This window comes from Procambarus clarkii, chromosome 10 (assembly GCF_040958095.1).
Source record: "Procambarus clarkii isolate CNS0578487 chromosome 10, FALCON_Pclarkii_2.0, whole genome shotgun sequence".
Taxonomy (NCBI): Eukaryota; Metazoa; Arthropoda; class Malacostraca; order Decapoda; family Cambaridae; genus Procambarus; species Procambarus clarkii.
Window position 1 is genome coordinate 43,489,874 of NC_091159.1, and position 22,798 is coordinate 43,512,671.

Below are 22,798 nucleotides of genomic sequence, written 5' to 3' on the forward strand. Positions count from 1 at the left end.
AACAGACCCATCTCATTATCTATAAATAAATAAATAAATAAATAAATAAATAAAACTAAGTTTTGGTCTGTTTTTTCCCACACTTTGCCCGAAACCCTGTGCTTATTAGTGGCTTTAGGCATTTATTTATTTATTTATTTATTTATTTATATACAAGAAGGTACAATTGGGTTTGTGAGAATACAAAGCATGGTACAGTAATTGCACTCTTGTAAAGCCACTAGTACGCGCTGCGTTTCGGGCAGAGCATTGTTGTTCTTGAGCATTGTATGTACTATTGGGCGCATCCGATCCCACGATCGTCGTCGCCCCTAAATCAACACAACATTGTATGTACTAGCTCTGTCTAGAAATCCAACATTATGTTTGTAACTCATTTTGTATGTACTTTTACCTGAATAAACATTTGATTTGATTCGATTTGATTTGACATAAGCTAATGATAATATGGAGCAAATATATTACTGATTCAATTTCTTTCTTTATTGTGCACCCCATACCCATCCCGTGGGCGGTGGTGTAATATATTACTGACATAATATACTTGCTACATATTAAATACATGAAGTGATAATGAAACCAGTAAATCGTGTAGTACATAAAATATACTACTGAAAACCGTATCAGTCGGTAAACAAAATATTGTGCTCCTTTTATTACAAATTCCCGAATTTTAGAACTTAAGTTCGCGACTTCCAGCAAATCCGATCTGGCAACCCTGGCCATCACAACACAGCTGACTCGCTGAGGAGGAATGTTGTGGTGACCAGTGTAGTGGGGAGTAGTGTTGTGGTGACCATTGTTGTGGTGACCATTGTTGTGGTGAGTAGTGTTGTGGTGACCAGTGTAGTGGTGAGTAGTGTTGTGGTGACCATTGTTGTGGTGAGTAGTGTTGTGGTGACCATTGTTGTGGTGACCAGTGTAGTGGTGAGTAGTGTTGTGGTGACCATTGTTGTGGTGAGTAGTGTTGTGGTGACCATTGTTGTGGTGACCATTGTTGTGGTGAGTAGTGTTGTGGTGACCATTGTTGTGGTGACCAGTGTAGTGGTGAGTAGTGTTGTGGTGACCAGTATAGTGGTGACCAGTGTAGTGGTGAGTAGTGTTGTGGTGACCAGTGTAGTGGTGAGTAGTGTTGTGGTGACCAGTGTAGTGGTGACCATTGTTGTGGTGACCATTGTTGTGGTGAGTAGTGTTGTGGTGACCATTGTTGTGGTGAGTAGTGTTGTGGTGACCAGTGTAGTGGTGAGTAGTGTTGTGGTGACCAGTGTAGTGGTGAGTAGTGTTGTGGTGACCATTGTTGTGGTGAATAGTGTTGTGGTGACCATTGTTGTGGTGAATAGTGTTGTGGTGACCAGTGTAGTGGTGAGTAGTGTTGTGGTGACCATTGTTGTGGTGACCATTGTTGTGGTGACCAGTGTAGTGGTGAGTAGTGTTGTGGTGACCATTGTTGTGGTGAGTAGTGTTGTGGTGACCATTGTTGTGGTGAGTAGTGTTGTGGTGACCATTGTTGTGGTGACCAGTGTAGTGGTGACCAGTGTAGTGGTGAGTAGTGTTGTGGTGAGTAGTGTTGTGGTGACCATTGTTGTGGTGACCAGTGTAGTGGTGAGTAGTGTTGTGGTGACCAGTGTTGTGGTGACCATTGTTGTGGTGACCATTGTAGTGGTGAGTAGTGTTGTGGTGACTATTGTTGTGGTGAGTAGTGTTGTGGTGACCAGTGTAGTGGTGAGTAGTGTTGTGGTGACCAGTGTAGTGGTGAGTAGTGTTGTGGTGACCATTGTAGTGGTGAGTAGTGTTGTGGTGACTATTGTTGTGGTGAGTAGTGTTGTGGTGACCAGTGTAGTGGTGAGTAGTGTTGTGGTGACCATTGTTGTGGTGACCAGTGTTGTAGTGACCAGTATAGTGGTGAGTAGTGTTGTGGTGACCAGTGTAGTGGTGAGTAGTGTTGTGGTGACCATTGTTGTGGTGAGTAGTGTTGTGGTGACCAGTGTTGTGGTGACCAGTGTAGTGGTGAGTAGTTGTGGTGACCAGTGTAGTGGTGAGTAGTTGTGGTGACCAGTGTAGTGGTGACCAGTGTAGTGGTGACCAGTGTAGTAGTGACCAGTGTTGTGGTGACCAGTATAGTGGTGAGTAGTGTTGTACTCGCCTAGTTTTGCTTGCAGGGGTTGAGCTTTGGCTTTTTGGTCCCGTCTCTCGCAACACCAACCGTCAATCAACTGGTATACAGGTTCCTGAGCCTACTGGGCTCTATCATATCTACATTTGAAACTGTGTATGGAGTCTACCTCCACCACATCACTGCCTAATACACTCCATTTGTTAACTACTGTACTTTGACACTGAAAAAATTCTTTCTAATGTCTCTGTGGCCATTTGGGTACTGTTTCCACCTGTGTCCCCTTGTTTGTGGTGCACCCCATGCTAATGAGTTTGTCTTTGTCCACCCTGAGAATTTTGTAGGTGGTTATCATGTCTCTTGTTTTCCAGGGACGTGAGGTTCAGCTCCTGTAGCCTTTCCTTGTAGCTCATACAGTTCCGGAACTAGTCTGGGGGCATACCTCTGAATCTTCTCTAACTTTGTCTTGTGTTTAACTAGATAAGGTCTCCAGGCTGGAGCTGCATATTCCAAGATTAGTCTGACATAAGTGGTATACAAGGTCCTGAATGATTCTTTACACAAGTTTCTAAAGGCTGTTCTTATGTTGGCCAATCTAGCACATGCCCCTGTTGATGGGGGCCTCAGGGGACAGGTTCAATGTGATATGAACCCCCAATATGAATAGTTGATATGAATAGATATGAATAGATATGAATAGTCTTTCTCTCTATTTGACTCTTCAAGTGTAGTAGTGACCAGTGTAGTGGTGAGTAGTGTTTGGCTAGCCTTTTTAACTGCTGTTCCTGCCGGCTGTGCAACTTTCACTGAATGGTGGATTTTGACCCCAAGATCCTTTTCCTCGTCAATCTGCTGTAATGTAATGTTATTAATTTGGTAGTTGTGGCATGGGTTGTTGTGTCCCACATGCAGGGTCTTGCATTTGTCAATGTTAACCATTATGCTGCTATGGGTCAAATGGCCTTCAACACTGCCACGCACAACAACAACAACAACAACAACAAAATCCAATTTTTTTAAGTCTTATAAAAGTGTTCATTTGTGTTTCCTGAGCACGGGAAAAATAATAAAAAAAATTAATTGCACTTACCAATGATGTAAATGAGCTGAGAAGTTGGCCGATGATGTCACACACCTTGCTCACTCAAGCATGGTGCGTCCCAAAGGCATCGCACGTAGCATTCAAGCTGCACAAGTTGCTGTGAATTTACTTTTGCTGCATTATTTACAGTATCTGGCATATTTTCCAACCATTTTTATTCACTGGGATTGTTCAATATATTGTCACGATGTTGTATTATAATACAACTGTCATAAATTCAATACACTCCCATATTAGTGTCACAATTATGTGCACCAAAATGTTATATTTTTCAGGAAATATAAAATGTATTATAAATTAATTTTTTTACAATACTGTAATAACTTTTATGTTCAAATAGCCAAAAATCCGAAAAAACTAACTCCTTGCAAAGAATTCAGGCGGGATAGTCTCTATGCACTGTGAAACTGAGGTGCGATCGCTGTGCCACCATGCGCTAGGTCGGCCATACACGTATCAACAAACTCGTATCCCGGGGGTAAAGTTCGTAACCCGATTCAAATTTTCTGAAGAAATCGGGCTTGTAACCCGAAAAGTTCGTAAAGAGGGGCATTCGTAAACCGAGGTACCTCTGTACTGTTCCATATAATGTTACTTGATGTTGAATTATAATACAACTTTCATCCATTCAATACACACTTGCATATTAGTGTCACAATTATGTGTACACAAATATTTTCTTTTACACGATATATAATATGTATTCAGATTTTTCATCAATATATATACACGCACTCACTCAATATGTACAGGTTTTTGCACAATTATTGGACATTTTGAGGTCCTTGGCACAGTGGTAGTCATTGAAGCAGTTGACAGCACACAAAGGGACGGCACATGCTTCACACCATGTTTGCACCAGTTTACATTTGTTGCCTCGTTTGTGTGATTTTACAAACTACTGTACTCATGCATGCACGCTGGTCTATTGAATGCTTTCCAATTGGTGGCAAATATTTTAGTCTGTGTACTTGAAAGGCCTCTGTGTAAGTGAGCCTGGGTGTGGCAGCATGGTGCAATACTGGGTTCTGAATGGGTCTTTGTATGCCAGGAATGTCTTTGCCATACTTTGTCAGTAACTGTGTCACAATAGTAAAATTAAACGTACGGAAAGCTGGTTTACGACCTGTTTTCACCAGATACTTATTGAAACTGTTCAGCATGGTTCTGTCAAAAAGATGGAAAAACATTTTTTTCGTCCACTTCAATGTTTTCCATACACTCTTGATAGTGACCACCATTATGTCACATTTATCAACCATACGCATGTTGATATTTTAGTCCAGTACACAATCTGGTTTATGTATTGGTTGTTTCGTTCTTTGGTTCACCTTGCCACTGTGCAGCATTGTACCATTGTGAGCGGTTGTCAACATGTTCACTTCTCCTGTCTTTCCACCACACTGAGAGTATTTGATCACTTTTTCTTAACTGGCAAGTCACCAACTTCAATATTATTGTCAAACACTGGCATTTCCCTTCTTCTTGCCTTTACTGTGCCACACACTCCAGTTCTATTTTCAAGCAAGAACCTAGTTAGCAAGGGACTTGTATAATAGTTATGTGTATAAAATGTGGTCTTTGTTCAGCAATGGTGCTATCAGTGTCTTCACTACACTACCTGAGAAACCATGTTGGTCATTACCGGGAATGTCTACATTGCTAGCAGAATACAGAATCATGTGTAACACAAGTGACGTGTAACATCTGAGATGACGTGTTTTACACAATGTTTCATCAACATACATAGTGCAAAAAATACATACATTTCACCTATAGTAGTGTTTTTCCAACGGTGTAATCATGAAAAATCTGTTAACTCTTGTTCAATGAGATGAGCCATGTGAATGTTCGTTTGGTGAACAATATGTTCCATGAGCGGCTCATCAAAATATGCAGTAAAAAAGTCCATTTCACACATGTCCTCACCAGTATCAGGAAAAAGGTCTGTAATCCTAACATCTTTATTGTCAAAGGTAAAAATTAGTGAAACAAAATCTTCACCATCCCTCCACACAAGTGCACCTAATGTCCAGAGAGACGAAACAGCGGCACCACGGCGAGGAATTGTTGCACACCATGGACCAGGAGCTGAAGCCCGTCTACGCAAAGTACAGGCGTGAACTGAAGGTGAGGTAAAATCACGTGAACATGTGAGGGACTTTGTTCCACATTTTCTCCATGTGGTGCCATTTGGCGACACTTGGCTGGGTAAGACGCTGATGCGACAAAACATCGCTTGGTAATACCATTGGCACTAGCGACGGGCGTGGTAATCTTATGCTCTGATTCAACTTCACTAAAACCAGAAAAATTCACCTTCCTTTGACTTGTCTCCCAAAATATCCTACTACTCTAAATAAGTACGAGAACTGTGTGGTTGTGAGCAAATGCCCTTTATGTGTAGTGGAAGCGTGTTGAACAGTCTCGGGCCTCTGATGTTCATAGAGTTCTCTCTGAGTACCCATTGCACCTCTGCTTTTCAACGGGGTATTCTGCACATCCTGCCATGCCTTCTGGTCTCGTGTGATGTTATTTCTGTGTGCCGGTTTGGGACCAACCCCCTCCATTATTTTCCACGTGTAGATTATTATGTATCTCTCCCGCCTGCGCTCAAGGGAATACAGATTTAGGCTCTTTAGTCGGTACCAGTAGTTTAGATGTTTTACTGAGTGGATTCTAGCAGTAAAGGATCTCTGCACGCTCTCCAGGTCGGCATTTTCTCCAGCTTTGGAAGGGGCTGTCATTGTGCAACAGCAGTACTCTCTAGAGAGCACTAGCGTTTTGAAAAGTATCATCATCGGTACAGCATCTCTAGTGCGAAAAGTTCTTGTTATCCAACCTGTCATTTTTCTTGCAGTTGTGATGGCTACTTTATTGTTTTTTAAAGGTAAGGTCTTACGACATGAGTACACCCAGATCCTTTACATTGCCTTTTCGTTCTATGTACTATGTTCAGCCTCGCCATGGGAGCAGGCTGAATCTCAGTCTCACTCTCCATGCTATTATCATTGGACTCCTGTTCAAAGTCTTTATCGATGTCAGTCATCAACATCACTTTCTTCACCATCCGAAAATAATTCACTATTTACTTGATCTTGAGTCAATGATTGCATGGTGCGTGCCCTGGAGATGTTTGGCCGTGCGCTCCCCATGGTGACTGTTGGGTAACTGAAGTCTCCCACATGTTGGTGGCCAAGCTGGATTTTTTTCAAAATGGCGGCTGTTTACTATAGCCCATGGGCAGTGTATGGGGGAGCCCCCTCTACCCCGCTGGCCGTTTAAATCTTGAGCAGTACTCCAAAGCATCATATGATGCTTTGTGCAGTTTAAGGGTTAATGCACCCCATCAAATCTCTCTGTATTAATAGGCAATTTATTATAAAGCCTAGCCTCCACCAGAAGGTAAGTTTTGCAACAGTCCACTCCCCAAAGTCGAATTACTGACCCTGCCCAGAATGCAACCCCACAATTAAGCTGACTAACTCCTGAGTACCTACTTACTGCTAGGTGAACAGGTTCATTAGGTGAAACAAAATGTGAATAACCATATCTGTTCCGTCTGGGATTCGAACCTGGAATTCTTGATTGTGCGTTGAGAACGAACCCGACTATGCTACTGGGACCCCTCTGTCTGATACTAGGGACTCTGACCCTGCTACAGGACCCTACTATGTCTGTTGAGGATGAAAAAAGTTTTGGAGCAAACACAGTACCCTGGGCAACTAAGCTTTTCATAGAGGGTGATCTGGATTTTACTTTGTTGACTGTGACACTTAGTTCTGTTCATTAGGAAATTGAAGATCCATATTCTTACTTGGCCACTAATAGCTTTTGTGCACATTTTGGTTAAAATAACAACATGGTCACAGTTGTAGAAAGTTTTCATGAAATCTGTGTATAGTATATTACATCATTGTTTTACTTGTCTCTTATGACCTGGACAGGCGAGTGGCCGAGTGGCCAGGGTGGGGCGAGTGGCCGAGTGGCCAGGGTGGGGCGAGTGGCCGAGTGGCCAAGGTGGGCCAGGTGGCCATGTTGCCAGGATGGGAAGGAACTAATGTGACTTTTTTTTTTTTTTTTTTTTGCAGGTGTTGGGCAACGAAGAAGACAAGGATGGTGGAGATGGAACTGCAGATGACAGATCTTTATGCTGTTCATCAGGAGCAGGAACAGGCAAGTTGATCATTAGTGTGTGCAACATGATTCTGTATGTGAGCTCAGGCCGGTCGGCCGAGCGGACAGCACACTGGACTTGTGATCCTGTGGTCCCGGGTTCGATCCCAGGCGCCGGCGAGAAACAATGGGCAGAGTTTCTTTCACCCTATGCCCCTGTTACCTAGCATTAAAATAGGTACCTGGGTGTTAGTCAGCTGTCACGGGCGGCTTCCTGGGGGTGGAGGCCTGGTCGAGGACTGGGCCGCGGGGACACTAAAGCCCCGAAATCATCTCAAGATAACCCCTCAAGAAGGCCTCACATGATAATGTACATGAGCTCTTTTCATATTGGAGGATCTGTGCTCTTCTGTCTCAACAACTTGCTCTTGACAATTTCATTTAGTTTATTTTATGTGCTTGCCCTTATAACAAAGGCCCAGACCTATCCTGTGAGTGATGGGGGACTAGCTACAAAGACACACAACAGTTTTATGAATTTAACCCCAATATTTGTTGTAGCTAAGCATGATACTGTAGTAAATTAATGAGCTAGTGTCTGAGTTTGTTGGTACGGTAATTAGCATGGTCTTGTTAGCATTTTAGAGCCCAATATTCATATCTATCATAAAATCCATAGCTATGCAGTGAACTCCAAATTACATTTGTACATAACCAGCTCAGGAGCTAAACAAACATTAGTCATAGGAGTTCAGCCTACCGGGGACCACGCGAGGCACAGGGACCAATGGCCCTGGGAACCCTCCCCCCTGTGGTTGGGGGTTTTCCTTATCTTCCATCGACTGGGGTTAGGTACCCAGAAAGGTAGGCATAACAAAACTTAAGAAAAGGTAAGGTAGGAAAATTGCAACTGAAAACCGAACAGAGACAGAACTCCCTTCAATCCCAGGGAAACGAGCAAATGTCACACTCCCTCGCCCCATCACTCATCTGCACAGCCCACACAGTCAATTATTACAAATTGTCTTGCTGCATGACATGTACCTGAGGATGAGGTGAAGATGAGGTGAAATGGATGTAGTGAAGAAGCACCTCACTTATAGGTCCACTGTATCTTGTCACTCCTGGTTTGCATGAGAGCTGGTGCAGTATGTTGTATGTTCTGTTGTGTTCTGGAAATTGGTAGTGTAAAATTAAGTGCTAGTTTGCTATTAACCCCTTAACTGCGCCGCTTCCAAATATGATACCCCTCAGTGCGCAGGAAATAAATTCTCTTGAAAAAATTCTTTTGTTTTTTAAAGTGTCAAAAACCCTTCCCTCAGTATGGGTATGTAAAAAAAAAAATCGAAATTGTACATACTTTGGCTGCTATGGGGTCCATAAGTTGGCTCATAACGTCATTCCCCGTTCACCCGTGACGTACGCTCCTGGGGCCAGTGGGGCGCCCGGGGCGGGGTGCGCGAGTTGCTGCAAATATATTTTTGTTCATTTTTTGCGCACAGTTCCAAATACATTTTATTTGTTTTTACGTGCTAATCCTATGTATAATGAACACGTACACTATATTATGGCAGTAAAACATCCGTACTGTCCAAAGACCCTGTGTTATGTGCATGACACTCGTGTACACATATGTTGCACATATTTACTATGTATCATGCTAATTTATGTATATATATACAATCTATTTACAGAATATACACTGTCACACACTATATACATTCACCATCAACACATTCAGAACATCGCGAGTGTGAGCAACCACACCCAGCCAGCCCTCCCTCACTCCAACATCTTACTCGCCAACATTGCTCCTCCCACCATACTGTTACAGTATTGTTTTTATTACACTATTTACACATGTTATATATATACCTATCTACATGTTTTATTTACCAGAACTATGCAAGTAAGCCAGTATTGTGTCCAAACAGTACAGTGGCCACCATACACTGCATGAGAAATCACACAGCAGACAGCAGATGACGCTACGATTACAACGTCATCGCCCTCACCAAAATAGCTCCTCTCAACATACTCCGGTTGCTGTTATTACACTATATACACTCACACTGTATATACCGATGTACATGTGTGTTCCCCATAGCGAACCACGAAGCTAGTATGGTGAGCAAAACAAGAGTGGCTGCCACACAGTGAGGCTACCTCAATTCCTCCCTCCCTCACCAAAATTCCTCCTTCCACAATACTACGCACACCGCTAATTATAACCACAATCCTGGTCACTAATTCCGGTAAATGAATAATTGACCACAAGTTTATTTTGAAAAGGAACCTAAGAAGTCGTTTGAAGATTCCTAGATGGACGAAATAATGCTGTGGTGCTGTGGCTAGCGCTGTGAACATCGTGAACAGCATTGAATCACTGATATTTGAACATTGTACCCAGTCATTATCACACTCGGGCTCTTCTATAATACTATTATGGCTAAATAATACAGGTTATATATATATTTTGACATTATTAGGCAATGCTGTGGTCACACGCTGAACAGCAGTGCTGTGCGCTCATGCTGCAAGCACCAGCCTTGGTTGGTCACTGACCACTGAGGCTCTCCCGCCCGGAAATGTGGACCACGATTTTTTTTAAAGATGGCATCTGTTTACAAGAGCCCTGAGGAAGCTGATGTGAACCCTATGTAGCCACGGGAGTTTTGAATGGAATGTGAAAAATACAAATACCCGGAGGCACGTAGCGCACTCCAGACGTGGGCCTGCAGGCGCGTTGCGCAGTTAAAGGGTTAATAAATGGCTTGGTTTGCTTTATGTATAATGCCTCACCGATGTTCTGTCCTCTGTTGTAACTGTATCTGTTGATTAGTTTGGTGTTGCTTGTGGGGATATCTCTGGTGATGATCTGGTTATGTATAGAGAATATATGATATAATAATAATAATTCATATGTAATAATATAATATGTTCTTTAATAGGTCCTTGCTACTCGTGCATTGTTTGCTGTCAACTTGAAAGGGATTTTGTTGTCTTGCCTATACAGGTATATTGAATTCGGTGGGGCTGACAGTCCCTAATTGGGTATGTAAAGGCATAGACAACATTCATCTCTTTCAAGGGGTTTTGTTTAGTTTCAGGAGAGTTCTTGATGAGCAAGTTGGCAGCTTTCTTGCTCTTATAGTATATTATTACAGTAATTCAATCTTCTGGTTGGTATCTGTAGGGGTCACATTTCTATCAATAATGTTTTTCAATAATATTATGAAACTGCTTACTATTTTTTAATCATAGCCTGCAGGAAATGTGCATGAAGATGGACTCAAGGGCGAGGACTGTAAAAAGCAAAAGTTGAAGGTGCCGAGGAGGATCCTTCACTTCTCTGATGGCACATTGGAGGAGTACAGCACTGATGAAGAGGATGAGACTGATAATCGTCCAGATACGCTTGCATTAGTTGACCCGGTAAGTTGACATTTATCATTTATAGTTATGTAATTTTAGTATATTGTGGCACAGTATTCTTCAGATTTTTCCATATTATGGAGTATAATACTAACTGTATATAACTACAATGATAAATTAATGGATTTTGTTTATACAGTGTTGTATGTACAGTATTTTAATTTTATAAATATATTTTATTGTTTCAGAAAAGCTTAAGGTGGGGACCATGGCTGTATTACTGGATGCTGTATACGGGGACATCAGCGCTGTCTGCATGTGATTATGTAGGCGAGGGTCTGGCCAACGTCTTGGGTATTACATCCCCAAAGTATCAATACGAGATTGACGAGTACAAGAGATGTGAGGAGGAGGTGAGTGTGTGATACTCAATGTTGATGTGTCCAATAATTTGACTGTTTTTCAAGTTGATATGATTACCTAGAGTTACACCACTCCTTGCTCAACCTGTTCTGCAAAGAACATTGCATCTTGCTCGTATGTGTTACATGATAATTTTGTTGTATTTGTGTCTAGCTTCAAACACGAGCATGTTACAGTTATGTTTTAAAGAGGTGAGAGCAATTAAGGATGATAGTCATTTACAATTAATGTATCAAGTTTGGAGAATTTACACATTTCAGTGCAAGAACCAAGGCAAATAGTTCGGTCTGAAGGGTAGAGGTCCAGTTGTTTATAAGGACGCCCCACTCAAAATATAATCCATCGCCCATTGTAAGGACAACTGCACTTCTAGCTGCACCCGTGGGGCAGTGTAGGGAACCATCAGTGTATATGATTTGAGAGAGAGAATGCTCTGTGGACAGAGCATCAATATGGCTTAAGATATTAAGCTTTGCCTCAAGACGAAGCTTGGGTTGATCTCTAATTTGCTTCTTGGGGTGGAGAGGGAGGGATTAAAATTAAAAAGGGTGTAATTTCCCATGGTACAGAAGTGTCGTTGTTCTCTGTTGGTACAAATTATAAATCTGATACATTCTGAGTTGAGTTCCAGTTTATCCATTTGGAGCAATGTTGACCTTCAATAAAGAAATTCTGGAGGGTTTCTGTGCAAGGGTTATTATGAGCTAGCCTAAGCTTAGTACTTTATGGGTTATGAGAAAGGTCACAACTTACAATGTGTACAGTATGATGATATTGGGTGTGATTTTGCTTTGGCTGTTTCTAAACTTTATACTGTATAGTACAGAACAGTACTCTGACTAAATTGCATTTTATTTTGTGTTTGTCTTATGAGCAGTCATAAGGTGCATTGCACCAGTCATTCTGGTGCATTGCCCAGAAAAATAATTTTCATGTACTGTATACTCTCAAAGCCTGTGTTTTAGTTTCTTCAATAGAATTTATTACACTTTTTCCTTTGGACTGAGGCCTTCCCTCCATGAAAGTGAGTAATGGAGTTATGGGGGATGCATTGTGTTAACAGCTGACAATGAAACTACAGTATTTCTCTGTTCATCATGGGCCAGCATAAAATATAAAATTTTATTTTTACTTAGTGGTTATGGAATCTCGCATATGCAGGAGAAAGCAGAGAGAGAGGAAACAGCTGCAGAGATGGCTGGCTGGATGACAACTGAGGCTGCATCAATAGTTGATGGTGCCCAACCAAAGATTGTTGTTTCTCCGGCCATTCAGCAGCCACCATCGCCATCCCATGCTAAAAATCAGGTAATATTACTTATTTGTTTGAACTTTTGTTTAAATTATTACCCTATTTTTGTTATTATAATTCGAAACAAGAAGTTGTGCTATTAATCGTTTGTGTTCCACTCTGCAAGCTTGCCATGTTGTAATGCTTTCATGCACATGAACAGTCAAGGATTTTAAGAACTGAGATTTCATCACTTAAAAAATACTGACCACAAGATGGCATCAACAGATCTTTAAATTATACATTAAATATGAGCATCTTATCATTCTTAACCTGTGTTTGTATCTCCAATTGTTTCTATAAAAAAAATAGAAATCCTTGGTGATACTCATATTACGTGTACAGTAGCAGTTAAATATTAAAATGCTAGTAATAGTACTAATTATAGTTTTCACTGAATTTGTTGGTTTTTGTATACAGCACTGTGTAATATTTTATGTAGTAATACCTGTTTATATTTGCTTGGAACATTAAAGAATTATGTATAGTGGTGCTAAGAATGTTCCTATTGTTATTTCATTGTGCCTGTATAATCCATTGTGGGCAGATTTTAGAATATCTTCACACATCGTTTAGGGGGAGTGTTAATGACCTTAAGCCCTATGTAGGGGAAAAAAATTGTTGCATAATGCACCAAAATTTGCTCTGATGGCAGGACATATCAGTACTTGCAGTATTCCGATCACAAACGATACCCTTTGAAACTTTGCAATAAAACCAATTACTGTACCATATATGCTGGCGTACAAGCCGATCCTGCACATCGGTCAACCCAAAAAATTTAGAGACCTAATTCAGGTTTGGGCCTATATTCGCCGCATAAGACGATCCCTCCAAAACAAGGCGGCACCATTTTCCCTGCCCCACTGTACGGAAAATAAAAGATATGATATCTTATAACTATATGGTAGTTGAAGGAATATTTACTACACAAGGCAGGTAGTGTCAGTGGTTGTTAGGGAAGTCATATGGTCAATAATTGTCAGGTAGTGTTAGTGGTTTTCATGGGAGGCAGGTGGTGTCAGTAGATGCCATGGGAGGCAGCTGGTGTCAGTGGTTTTCAGGCAAGACAGGTGGTTAGTGGTTTTTATGGGAGGCAAGTGGTGTTAGTGGTTTTTATGGGAGGCAAGTGGTGTTAGTGGTTTTTATGGGAGGCAAGTGGTGTTAGTGGTTTTTATGGGAGGCAAGTGGTGTTAGTGGTTTTTATGGGAAGTCAGGTGGTCAGTGGTTGTCAGTCGAGGCAGGTGGTGTCAGTGGTTGTCAGTCGAGGCAGGTGGTGCCAGTTGTTGTCAGGGAAGGTTGGTGGTAGTGGTGGACGTTGTCAGGGGAGGTGAATGAAGATGTGTGTCCTGCACAGGATTGGTGAGGCCTAGCGACACAAGACTTACCGGTAGCTAGCCCCTTGAACGGCATTAATTGTTCAGTACAGTGACACCTCGACCTACGACAGTCCCTACTTACGAATTTTTCGAATTACTGTATGATCACAATTTTGTTTAAACATATGACTCGATTTATAACCATACCTCGATTAGCGAGCGACTTTGTGTATCGACCAAATAGCTGCTTAATGCACTTGTAAAGAATTTCATTGGTTTTTGTGCTTTTTTTTTAACATAAAAGTAATTATTATATATATCGCATCATGAGTCCCAGGAAAGTCAATGTTAAGATTCAACCTAAGAAAATAGTTGTGAATAGAGGCAGTAGAGAATGTCAGTTGTGAGTAGAGAAGATGCCAACAAGAGTCCTCAATGAAGGTAAGAGATATACATACTGTATTGTAACTAGAAAAAAAGAGCAGTATTTGGTATAAAATGTGTATTTAAGTTGATATTTTGAGGGTGTGGAACAGATTAATTCTATTTGCACTATTTCTTATGGGAAAATTCGGTTGGAATTACGAATTTTTGAATTACAACCCGTCTCTGGGAACGGATTAAATTCATAAGTGGAGGTACAACTTTATATACACAATTTTTATCTAACTGTTTGCACAAAGCACTTCGTATATGTACATTTTAACCTCTGGGCGGCACTGCTAATAATAGCCAACAACACCGCTGTGCCCAAGAAAAAAAAAAATCCTTCCAAGATTGTTAAAATGTTTTCCCTGATTACGGGAAAAATAATAATAAAATTGTATGGGACATATTTTTGTCGTAATAGGGTGAAAGTCTGGCAAGAGTCGGGCACTTGTCAGGCACAAAGAGTACACGTCCGAGGGCCGGTCTCCTCTATACGAGCTGTCAGGCGGGAGTTGCCCCAAAGATATTACCATACAGTATAACCTAATTATTTAAATGTCTATGATTTTTTCTCTGGCTTTTTGTAGTACTGTAATATTTTTCAATAGTGTGTAGTGTGATATATTTATATAATAAAATGTGTAAACCATTGCTATACAGGGGTACCTTGGTTTAAGAATTTAATCCGTTCCTGGAGACGGTTGGTAACCCGAAAATTCGTAAACTGGAGCGAATTTCCCCATAAGAAATAATGGGAATGAATTAATCCATTCCTGACTCCCCAAAAACTTCACTTCAAAGTAAATTTTATACCTAATTCAACCAAATCTTTACTACAAAAGTATGTTCAAGTTATTACTTTCCCTTGCTGATGACTCCTGTTGGCATATGGAAGATGGTGAGGAAGGGAAGAAGGAGAGGTGTTACTGTTTGGAAGGGGAATCCCCTTCCATTATAACATCAGGCAGTGAAGATTTCTCTGGAGTGCACTCTATGGCATGTTTTGCCTGCATACCACTAGGTCCTGGTTGTGGCTCACTGCTTGATTTTCTCACTTTTCTCACAAGGAAATGTTCCATTGAAGATTGTTTTTCCCCTTCTTTGCAACACTTGAATGTAGTGAGGCATCACATTGTCATTAAAAAGATCAATGCAACGGTCTACTACAGCTTTATCTGGATGATTCTTTTCAGCAAAACTTTGCAGTCCTTCCCATACTGCACACATTTTCTTGATTAATGAGGAAGGGACATTCTCTACTGCCTCCTCCTTCCTCCCCTGAAGATTTGTACTGCCTAGCTAGTTCAACAACACGAGTACAATTTTCATGTTTATGAATGATCTCTTGTTTTTCCTCTGTGGTCATTCTCTCGTGTGATTTCTTGCTTTGAACCTTACCACTGGCTTTCTTGGGACCCATAGCAAGATATATAATAACAACTTTTATGTTCAAATGGCCAAAAAACTGTAAATTCTTGTGAAGAATTCAGGTGGGATAGTCGCCGGGCGCAAGGCACTGATAAACTGAGGCGCAATCGCCATGCCACCACGCGCTAGGTCGGCCATACGTGTATCGACAAATTCGTATCCCGATGCAAAGTTTGTATCCCGATTCAAATTTTCTGAACATATCGGGCTTGTAACCCGAAAAGTTCGTAAACAGGGACATTCGTAACCCGAAGTACCACTGTACTCAAAAGTATTGTGTGCATATTAGTGATTCAATTATGTTCATTAAACAAGGCCAAACTATCAATAATTTCAAAGTGTTATATGACAGTGTTGGGAAGAAGGGACTCCACGAGTGTAGCTCTCATCCTGTAACTACACTTAGGTAATCACACACACACAGACGCGCACACACACACACACACACACGCACGTATGTGTGGTGACTGTGAGCTGGAGGAGGCAGGAGTCACACTGCAGCAAGCTCCTGGAAATATCGAATTACCTAAGTATTGGGAACAGGTTGAGGGCTACAGTGGTGTCCCAGGTTACATAAAGGTTCAGGGAAGTGTAAAAGCAAATAAAATACAATAAACAAGTAAAAGTGAGTGAAAATAGCTGAGTGGAAAAGTTGTTTTGGTTATAGAACAAAAACAAGGATGGCTGCCGCCACCACCCCCACTGAGAATGTAGACACACCAACAGATGATGGTTTCAAAGGATTCTCATCACAAGATATAAGGAAAGGAGGTGTTCTTGGCAGGTTAGAGATAATTGAGGATATGCAAAAGTAGTATGAAGAAAAAAGTGCTTAAATTGGAAGAGGACAATGGAGCTCTTAGAAGTGAGCTTTGCACTCTAAAAGGGAGTATTCTTCAGCAAGGTAAGATTATTACTGCATTAACAGACAAGGTAACAAATCAGGAAGAGCAAATCAAGGAACTAGTGAAAGAAAATGAGGAGTGGAAAGTGAAGTGTGGTGACCTTGAAGAAATAAACAAGAAAATAGACTCATATGGTGAACAACTCCAAGCGAGCCTAAGGGCTAACATAGAGTTAGGTAAGGATCTCCAACTGGAAACTTCACTGACAACTCACATAGAGGAAGTGAATAAAGAACTAGAAAAGTATAAAGAAGAAATAAAAACGACATATGCCTCAAGTTGTAAAAGAGAGAGACTATCAAAGAAGTGTGTTCGGAAGTCAAAACCAGAAATGACCAACAAGAAGCAGAAATTAGGCAAGTAATTAGGAAAGAACTGGTTACCAACAGTAAACTAGTACAAAACACTGCAGATAGAACTAAGTCCATAATCATTTTTGGATGTTTAGAGAAGGAAATTTCATCTAGGGTGGACAGAGCAGCAGAAGAGATGAAAATCATAGAGAAAATAGTAGGTTTAGGAGAAGGTACAAAGGAAAATGTCTGTGATTTTAGAAGGATAGGAAAATATGAGAAAGACAAGAACCGCCCCTAAAGGGTGACATTTAATGGAGTGAAAAACATGATGGAAGTGCTAAGAAATGCCAGGAAATTGCAGAGTGATGAGGTTGGCAAACTTTGGTCAATAAGACAAGACCTCTCCAAGGAAGACTGAGAAAAGCTGAAAATGAACCTAATTGAGGCAAAACGTCTAAATGGGGATAGAAATGAAGAAGACAAATTCTTTTTTTCTACAAAGTGACAGGGACTGGAAAGCTTGTGAAATGGTACATAAAAACAAAGCACACAAGATCAGTAGTGGAAGGGGGAGTAAAGAGCAAAGGAAAAGGGAACATGTTCTTGAAAATTGTATATACCAACATAGATGGAGTGAGGACAAAAACTTTAGAGTTGCTAGATATAATCCAGCTTAGGGTCCCAGATATTGTCGCATTATCAGAGATGAAACTTGAAGGAAATATAATAAATGAAGTCATATTCCCAAGAGGCTATTCAGTTTGGAGATGTGATAGGAAAACTAGGAAGGTAGGAGGAGTGGCTGTACTGATGAAAAAACACCTGAAGGTAAGAGAGTTAATATTTGAAAACCCTCGACATATTGACATAATGGCATTGCAGATCTGGAATCAGCATAAGCTGATAATTTTAAATGCCTACAGCCCACCAGCAAGCAACACATGGACAAAGGAAGAACTAGATGACAAACGAGAGGGCCTCATAATGGTCATGAGAGATATTATTGCACAAGCAGATAAAGATAAATCACGACTGTTGATACTGGGGGACTTCAACTTTAAAGCAATAGACTGGGAGGCCTATGAAGCAAGAACGGAGGACTTTTGGACATGCAGATTTGTGAACCTCATTTTGGAGACATTCTTGTATCAACACATAAAGCAGGCCACAAGAATGAGGGAAGGAGATGTACCGTCAGTACTGGATCTAGTATTCAGCAGGAAAGAAGAAGAGATATTTGACATCCAGTACCTTCCTCCCTTGGGAAAGAGTGATCACGTCCTGTTAGACATTGATTATGCTTTAAGATATCATCTAGAAGAAAATGGGGACATTGAAACAGTTGATAAACTTGATTTAAGGAGAGGTCACTATGGGGAACTTCAATTTTTTTTTAATGAGTGTAATTGGACAGAATTGTTGCAAGGCAGGGAAGTAAATGAAATGTATGCCAAATTTTTAAAAATATACGAGGAAGGCACACAAACATTCATACCAAAACAGAGAGGCAGTGCCAGAAAACAGGATTGGTTCGACAGAAATTGTGAGAGGGCCAGAGACCAAAAGACACAAAAATGGAATCAGTATAGGAAGAGGCCAAGCCCCCAAACATACCAGCGATACAAAGATGCGAGAAACAACTATACGGCAGTAAGGAGAGAGGCAGAAAGAAATTTTGAAAAAGGGATAGCGGATAAATGTAAAACAGAACCGGGCCTATTCTACAAATTCATAAACAACAAATTGCAGGTAAAAGATAATATCTAGAGGTTGAAAATGGGAAACAGATTCACGGAAAATGAAAAGGAAATGTGTGAAACATTAAACGAAAAGTTCCAAAGTGTGTTTGTACAAAATGAAATCTTCAGAGAACCAGACACAATAAGAATTCCAGAGAGCAACATAGAGCGAATAGAGGTGTCTAGAGATGAAGTGGAAAATATGCTAAAGGAGCTCAGTAAGAACAAAGCAGCTGGCCCAGATGGCATTTCACCATGGGTTCTGAGAGAATGTGCATCTGAGCTCAGCATTCCACTTCACCTGATCTTTCAGGCATCCCTGTGTACAGGAATCGTAGCAGATGTGTGGAAACAGGCTAACATAGTTCCAATCTACAAAAGTGGCAGCAGGGAAGACCCCCTCAATTATAGACCTGTATCATTGACAAGTGTAATAGTGAAAGTATTGGAAAAACTAATCAAAACTAAATGGGTAGAACATCTGGAGAGAAATGATATAATATCAGACAGACAGTATAGTTTTCGATCTGGAAGATCCTGTGTATCGAATTTACTCAGTTTCTATGATCGAGCCACAGAGATATTACAGGAAAGAGATGGTTGGGTTGACTGCATCTATGTGGACCTAAAAAAGGCTTTCGACTGAGTTCCACATAAGAGGCTGTTTTGGAAACTGGAAAATATTGGAGGGGGTGACAGGTAAGCTTCTAACATGGATGAAAAATTTTCTGACTGAAAGAAAAATGAGGGCAGTAATCAGAGGCAATGTATCGGAATGGAGAAATGTCACAAGTGGAGTACCACAGGGTTCAGTTCTTGCACCAGTGAAATGAGGGCAGTAATCAGAGGCAATGTATCGGAATGGAGAAATGTCACAAGTGGAGTACCACAGGGTTCAGTTCTTGCACCAGTGATGTTTATTGTCTACATAAATGATCTACCAGTTGGTATACAGAATTATATGAATATGTTTGCTGATGATGCTAAGATAATAGGAAGGATAAGAAATTTAGATGATTGTCATGCCCTTCAAGAAGACCTGGACAAAATAAGTATATGGAGCACCACTTGGCAAATGGAATTTAATGTTAATAAATGTCATGTTATGGAATGTGGAATAGGAGAACATAGACCCCACACAACCTATATATTATGTGAGAAATCTTTAAAGAATTCTGATAAAGAAAGAGATCTAGGGGTGGTTCTAGATAGAAATCTATCACCTGAGGACTACATAAAGAATATTGTGCAAGGAGCCTATGCTATGCTTTCTAACTTCAGAATTGCTTTTAAATACATGGATGGCGATATACTAAAGAAATGTTCATGACTTTTGTTAGGCCAAAGCTAGAATATGCAGCTGTTGTGTGGTGCCCATATCTTAAGAAGCACATCAACAAACCTGGAAAAGGTGCAAAGACATGCTACTAAGTGGCTCCCAGAACTGAAGGGCAAGAGCTACGAGGAGAGGTTAGAAGCATTAAATATGCCAAAACTAGAAAACAGAAGAAAAAGAGGTGATATGATCACTACGTACAAAATAGTAACAGGAATTGATAAAATCGACAGTGAAGATTCCTGAGACTGGAACTTCAAGAACAAGAGGTCATAGATTTAAACTAGCTAAACACAGATGCCGAAGAAATATAAGAAAATTCACTTCCCCAAACAGAGTGGTAGACGGTTGGAACAAGTTAGATGAGAAGGTGGTGGAGGCCCAGACCATCAGTAGTTTCAAAGCATTATATGACAAAGAGTGCTGGGAAGACGGGAACACCACGAGCGTAGCTCTTATCCTGTAACTACACTTGGGTAATTACACTTAGGTAATTACACATATATATTCTTAGGTAATTACACATAATATTTTTTGCCTCCTCATCCCCCCCGTCCTGTGAAGTTTGGGAAAAGACACACTTCCTATGAAGGATGGGGAGAGACCAACACACACCCTGTGAAGGGTGGGGAAACACACACAGACACACTTACTGTGAAGGGTGGGGAGAGAGACCTCCACAAAGGCAGATTACCAAAGGAAAATAGACATTAAATCCTTTGAATACTGAAGGAACTGGACTTTGGACACTGATGTAAATTTTTCATTAATATTTAGTTTCTATCGAACCTTATGTAAATATGGATCCTGCATATACAGTACATTTTTCTTTGGGGATCCCCATCGGCTTTCTGAAGCTGTCATCACTGATTAAGTGCTTATACTACAAAGTGTCATCAGTTGCAGAGTTCTTTCTGTGGGGAGCCCCTTCGGCTCCCTGGGGTTTTCGGGCTAATATGCACTTTATTAGACCAGGGCATTAGTCAAATTAGGTCAGCCTACTGGGGACAATGAGCCAGAACCTGGCCCCTCCTCCCCTCAGAGAGGCACAGGGAGTAATGGCCCTGGAAAACCCTCTTGTGGTTGGGGGGGGGGGGTTTCCTTATCTGCCATCGACTGGGGTTAGGCACCCAGAAAGGTAGGCATAACAAAACAGATCCCACATAATAAGAAAATTGCTGCCGAAAGCGAACAGAGAGGCATGACTCGCTCCAATTTCCAAGGAAACAAGCAAATGTCACACCACACCACCGCACCACTCATCAGCGCACGATCCCTTTTCCCGGGAGGGGTAGGGGGGAGCACCGGATCTCCCACACTGGCGACCCCAGCCATTATAGTTCGTTGGCTAATGCAATCCAGGGCGGTTGTCAACTCTGCCTTGGTTTCCTGGCAGTGTTTTACCTTCATGGTGTCCTCTGCTGTTCGGGTATGGTGGCCAGGTGTACCTGAAGTGTACCGGGGGCTGTATGCGCTTAAGGCAGCTTTTCCTAAGTGCCCTGCGAGTACTACCCTTGCATGTCAGGGTTATCTTTCCTGGTGCGTTCGGGATGCCATTTCCCATAGAAGTTTTTGCTGCTCTGCATTTACTCACCCCTTAGGTCCAGCTGGGTTTTTTGGGCTCCTTCTTGGCCTTGGGTAGGGAGTGGTATTGTTGCTGGTTGGGGCATCAAGGTCTTGCACAGCCAGTTTACCTATGCAGCAGCCGGCTCCTGTTTTCTCTAGGGACGTTGTATTTTTTGCAGGATTTTTCTTTTACTCTTTGTTTTGTTAGCCTGGTGGGGGATCTGCCTGGTGTGGCTATAAGACCACTTATAATATTTTGGTGGCCCTCTGCTAGCCCCACGGATTGTACAAGTCACAGGGATTTCAGTGTTTGAAATGGATCTTTCCCCTTGTTAGCTTTGGGTCTAATGGGTTAGCAACACCTTGCCTGGCTTCCTGTAGCAGTAGCAGAGACCCAACAGGCCCTGAAAAACCCTGTTGGGTCTCGGTGAACCTACGGATGCATGTTCAGAGTTCCAGCTCACCTCATGGGAGTTTGAAGGTTGCTGTGTGCCCTTGTCTCTGGGTGACAGTCACTGCTTTTGTGTCCGTCATGCTGCCTGTTTGGTCCATGACACTTTTGACGCGGAGTCTTGCCAGTCTTGTTCTCTGCATGTTCTCCAGCTTACCCATTCTAATAACATTAATATTTGGGTACAGGTGGCATCCACTTTGCATGCTTGGTTTAGGTTGCTGCAATGCGCTAGGTTGGTTGCCCCCACAGATGCCCCGCGGTTTCCCCATTTTGGTTACAGGGACCCGGACTTTGGGGCATTAGTTGCTTCAATTTTGGTTCAGTCCGTGCTCCCTGGTCCTTTTCCTGTTGTTCATCCTGGTCCCCTATGTCCTGCCTGCGGCTCCCAACCGTCTAAGGGTTACAGAGTCGGAGCAAGGTTTAGTTGGTAATGAGACTTGGGCGGCTTCGGGGGCTGCCCCATTCAGGTTGGGGACGGAGGCATTCAAGCTGGTTCCTCCTGCCGAGACTTCGGGGTCCCACCAGCAGGCCACCACCTTTTCTGCCTTTACCCTGGATTCAGCCTTTTCTTCAGGGATAGAGGGTATGGAGGACTGCTCTGCCCCAAATCCCGACTTTGGGGATCCCGGGGCTGGGGAGGAGTTGTCCTGGGGTGGGGGGGGGGGGCTTGGGCCCTCGTTGACCCCGCTTGGGTGTTAGTGCCCTCTTTGTGGGGCTTGTTGTTGCAGGGGAAGGGGATTTCCTTACCCCTTTTCCGTATACGAGTATGACTTGGGGTTGGCTCCTCCCTGGGTTTTGTTCCGGGTGCCCTTGGGTTCCTTGGCTCCTTCCTTCAGGTGATTTTCTGCTTTTCAGGTCTCTCTTAAGGAGGTTTGGGAGGTGCTTTCTGCTTGCCTTCTGCAAGAT

The 22,798-nt window shown here is 41.9% G+C and overlaps 1 protein-coding gene across 10 annotated transcripts in view; it reads left to right on the forward strand.

Moving 5' to 3' along the window:
* The first annotated feature begins 277 nt into the window (after positions 1–277).
* LOC138363066 (protein FAM177A1-like) overlaps positions 278–22,798 on the forward strand; it is a 31,319-nt gene continuing 8,798 nt past the window's right edge. Inside the window, exons 1-6 of one of the 10 annotated variants that reach the window (XM_069321947.1) lie at positions 611–822; positions 5,192–5,345; positions 7,307–7,391; positions 10,596–10,766; positions 10,955–11,119; positions 12,291–12,437. In XM_069321947.1, coding sequence (XP_069178048.1) covers positions 7,332–7,391; positions 10,596–10,766; positions 10,955–11,119; positions 12,291–12,437 — 543 coding nt within the window. In that variant the 5' untranslated portion in view covers positions 611–822; positions 5,192–5,345; positions 7,307–7,331. Of the gene's footprint in view, positions 330–610; positions 823–1,336; positions 1,408–1,904; positions 1,963–2,042; positions 2,079–5,191; positions 5,346–7,305; positions 7,392–10,595; positions 10,767–10,954; positions 11,120–12,290; positions 12,438–22,798 lie in introns of those variants that run through there. The other 9 variants (XM_069321948.1, XM_069321949.1, XM_069321945.1 and 6 more) reach the window with 9 other exon arrangements.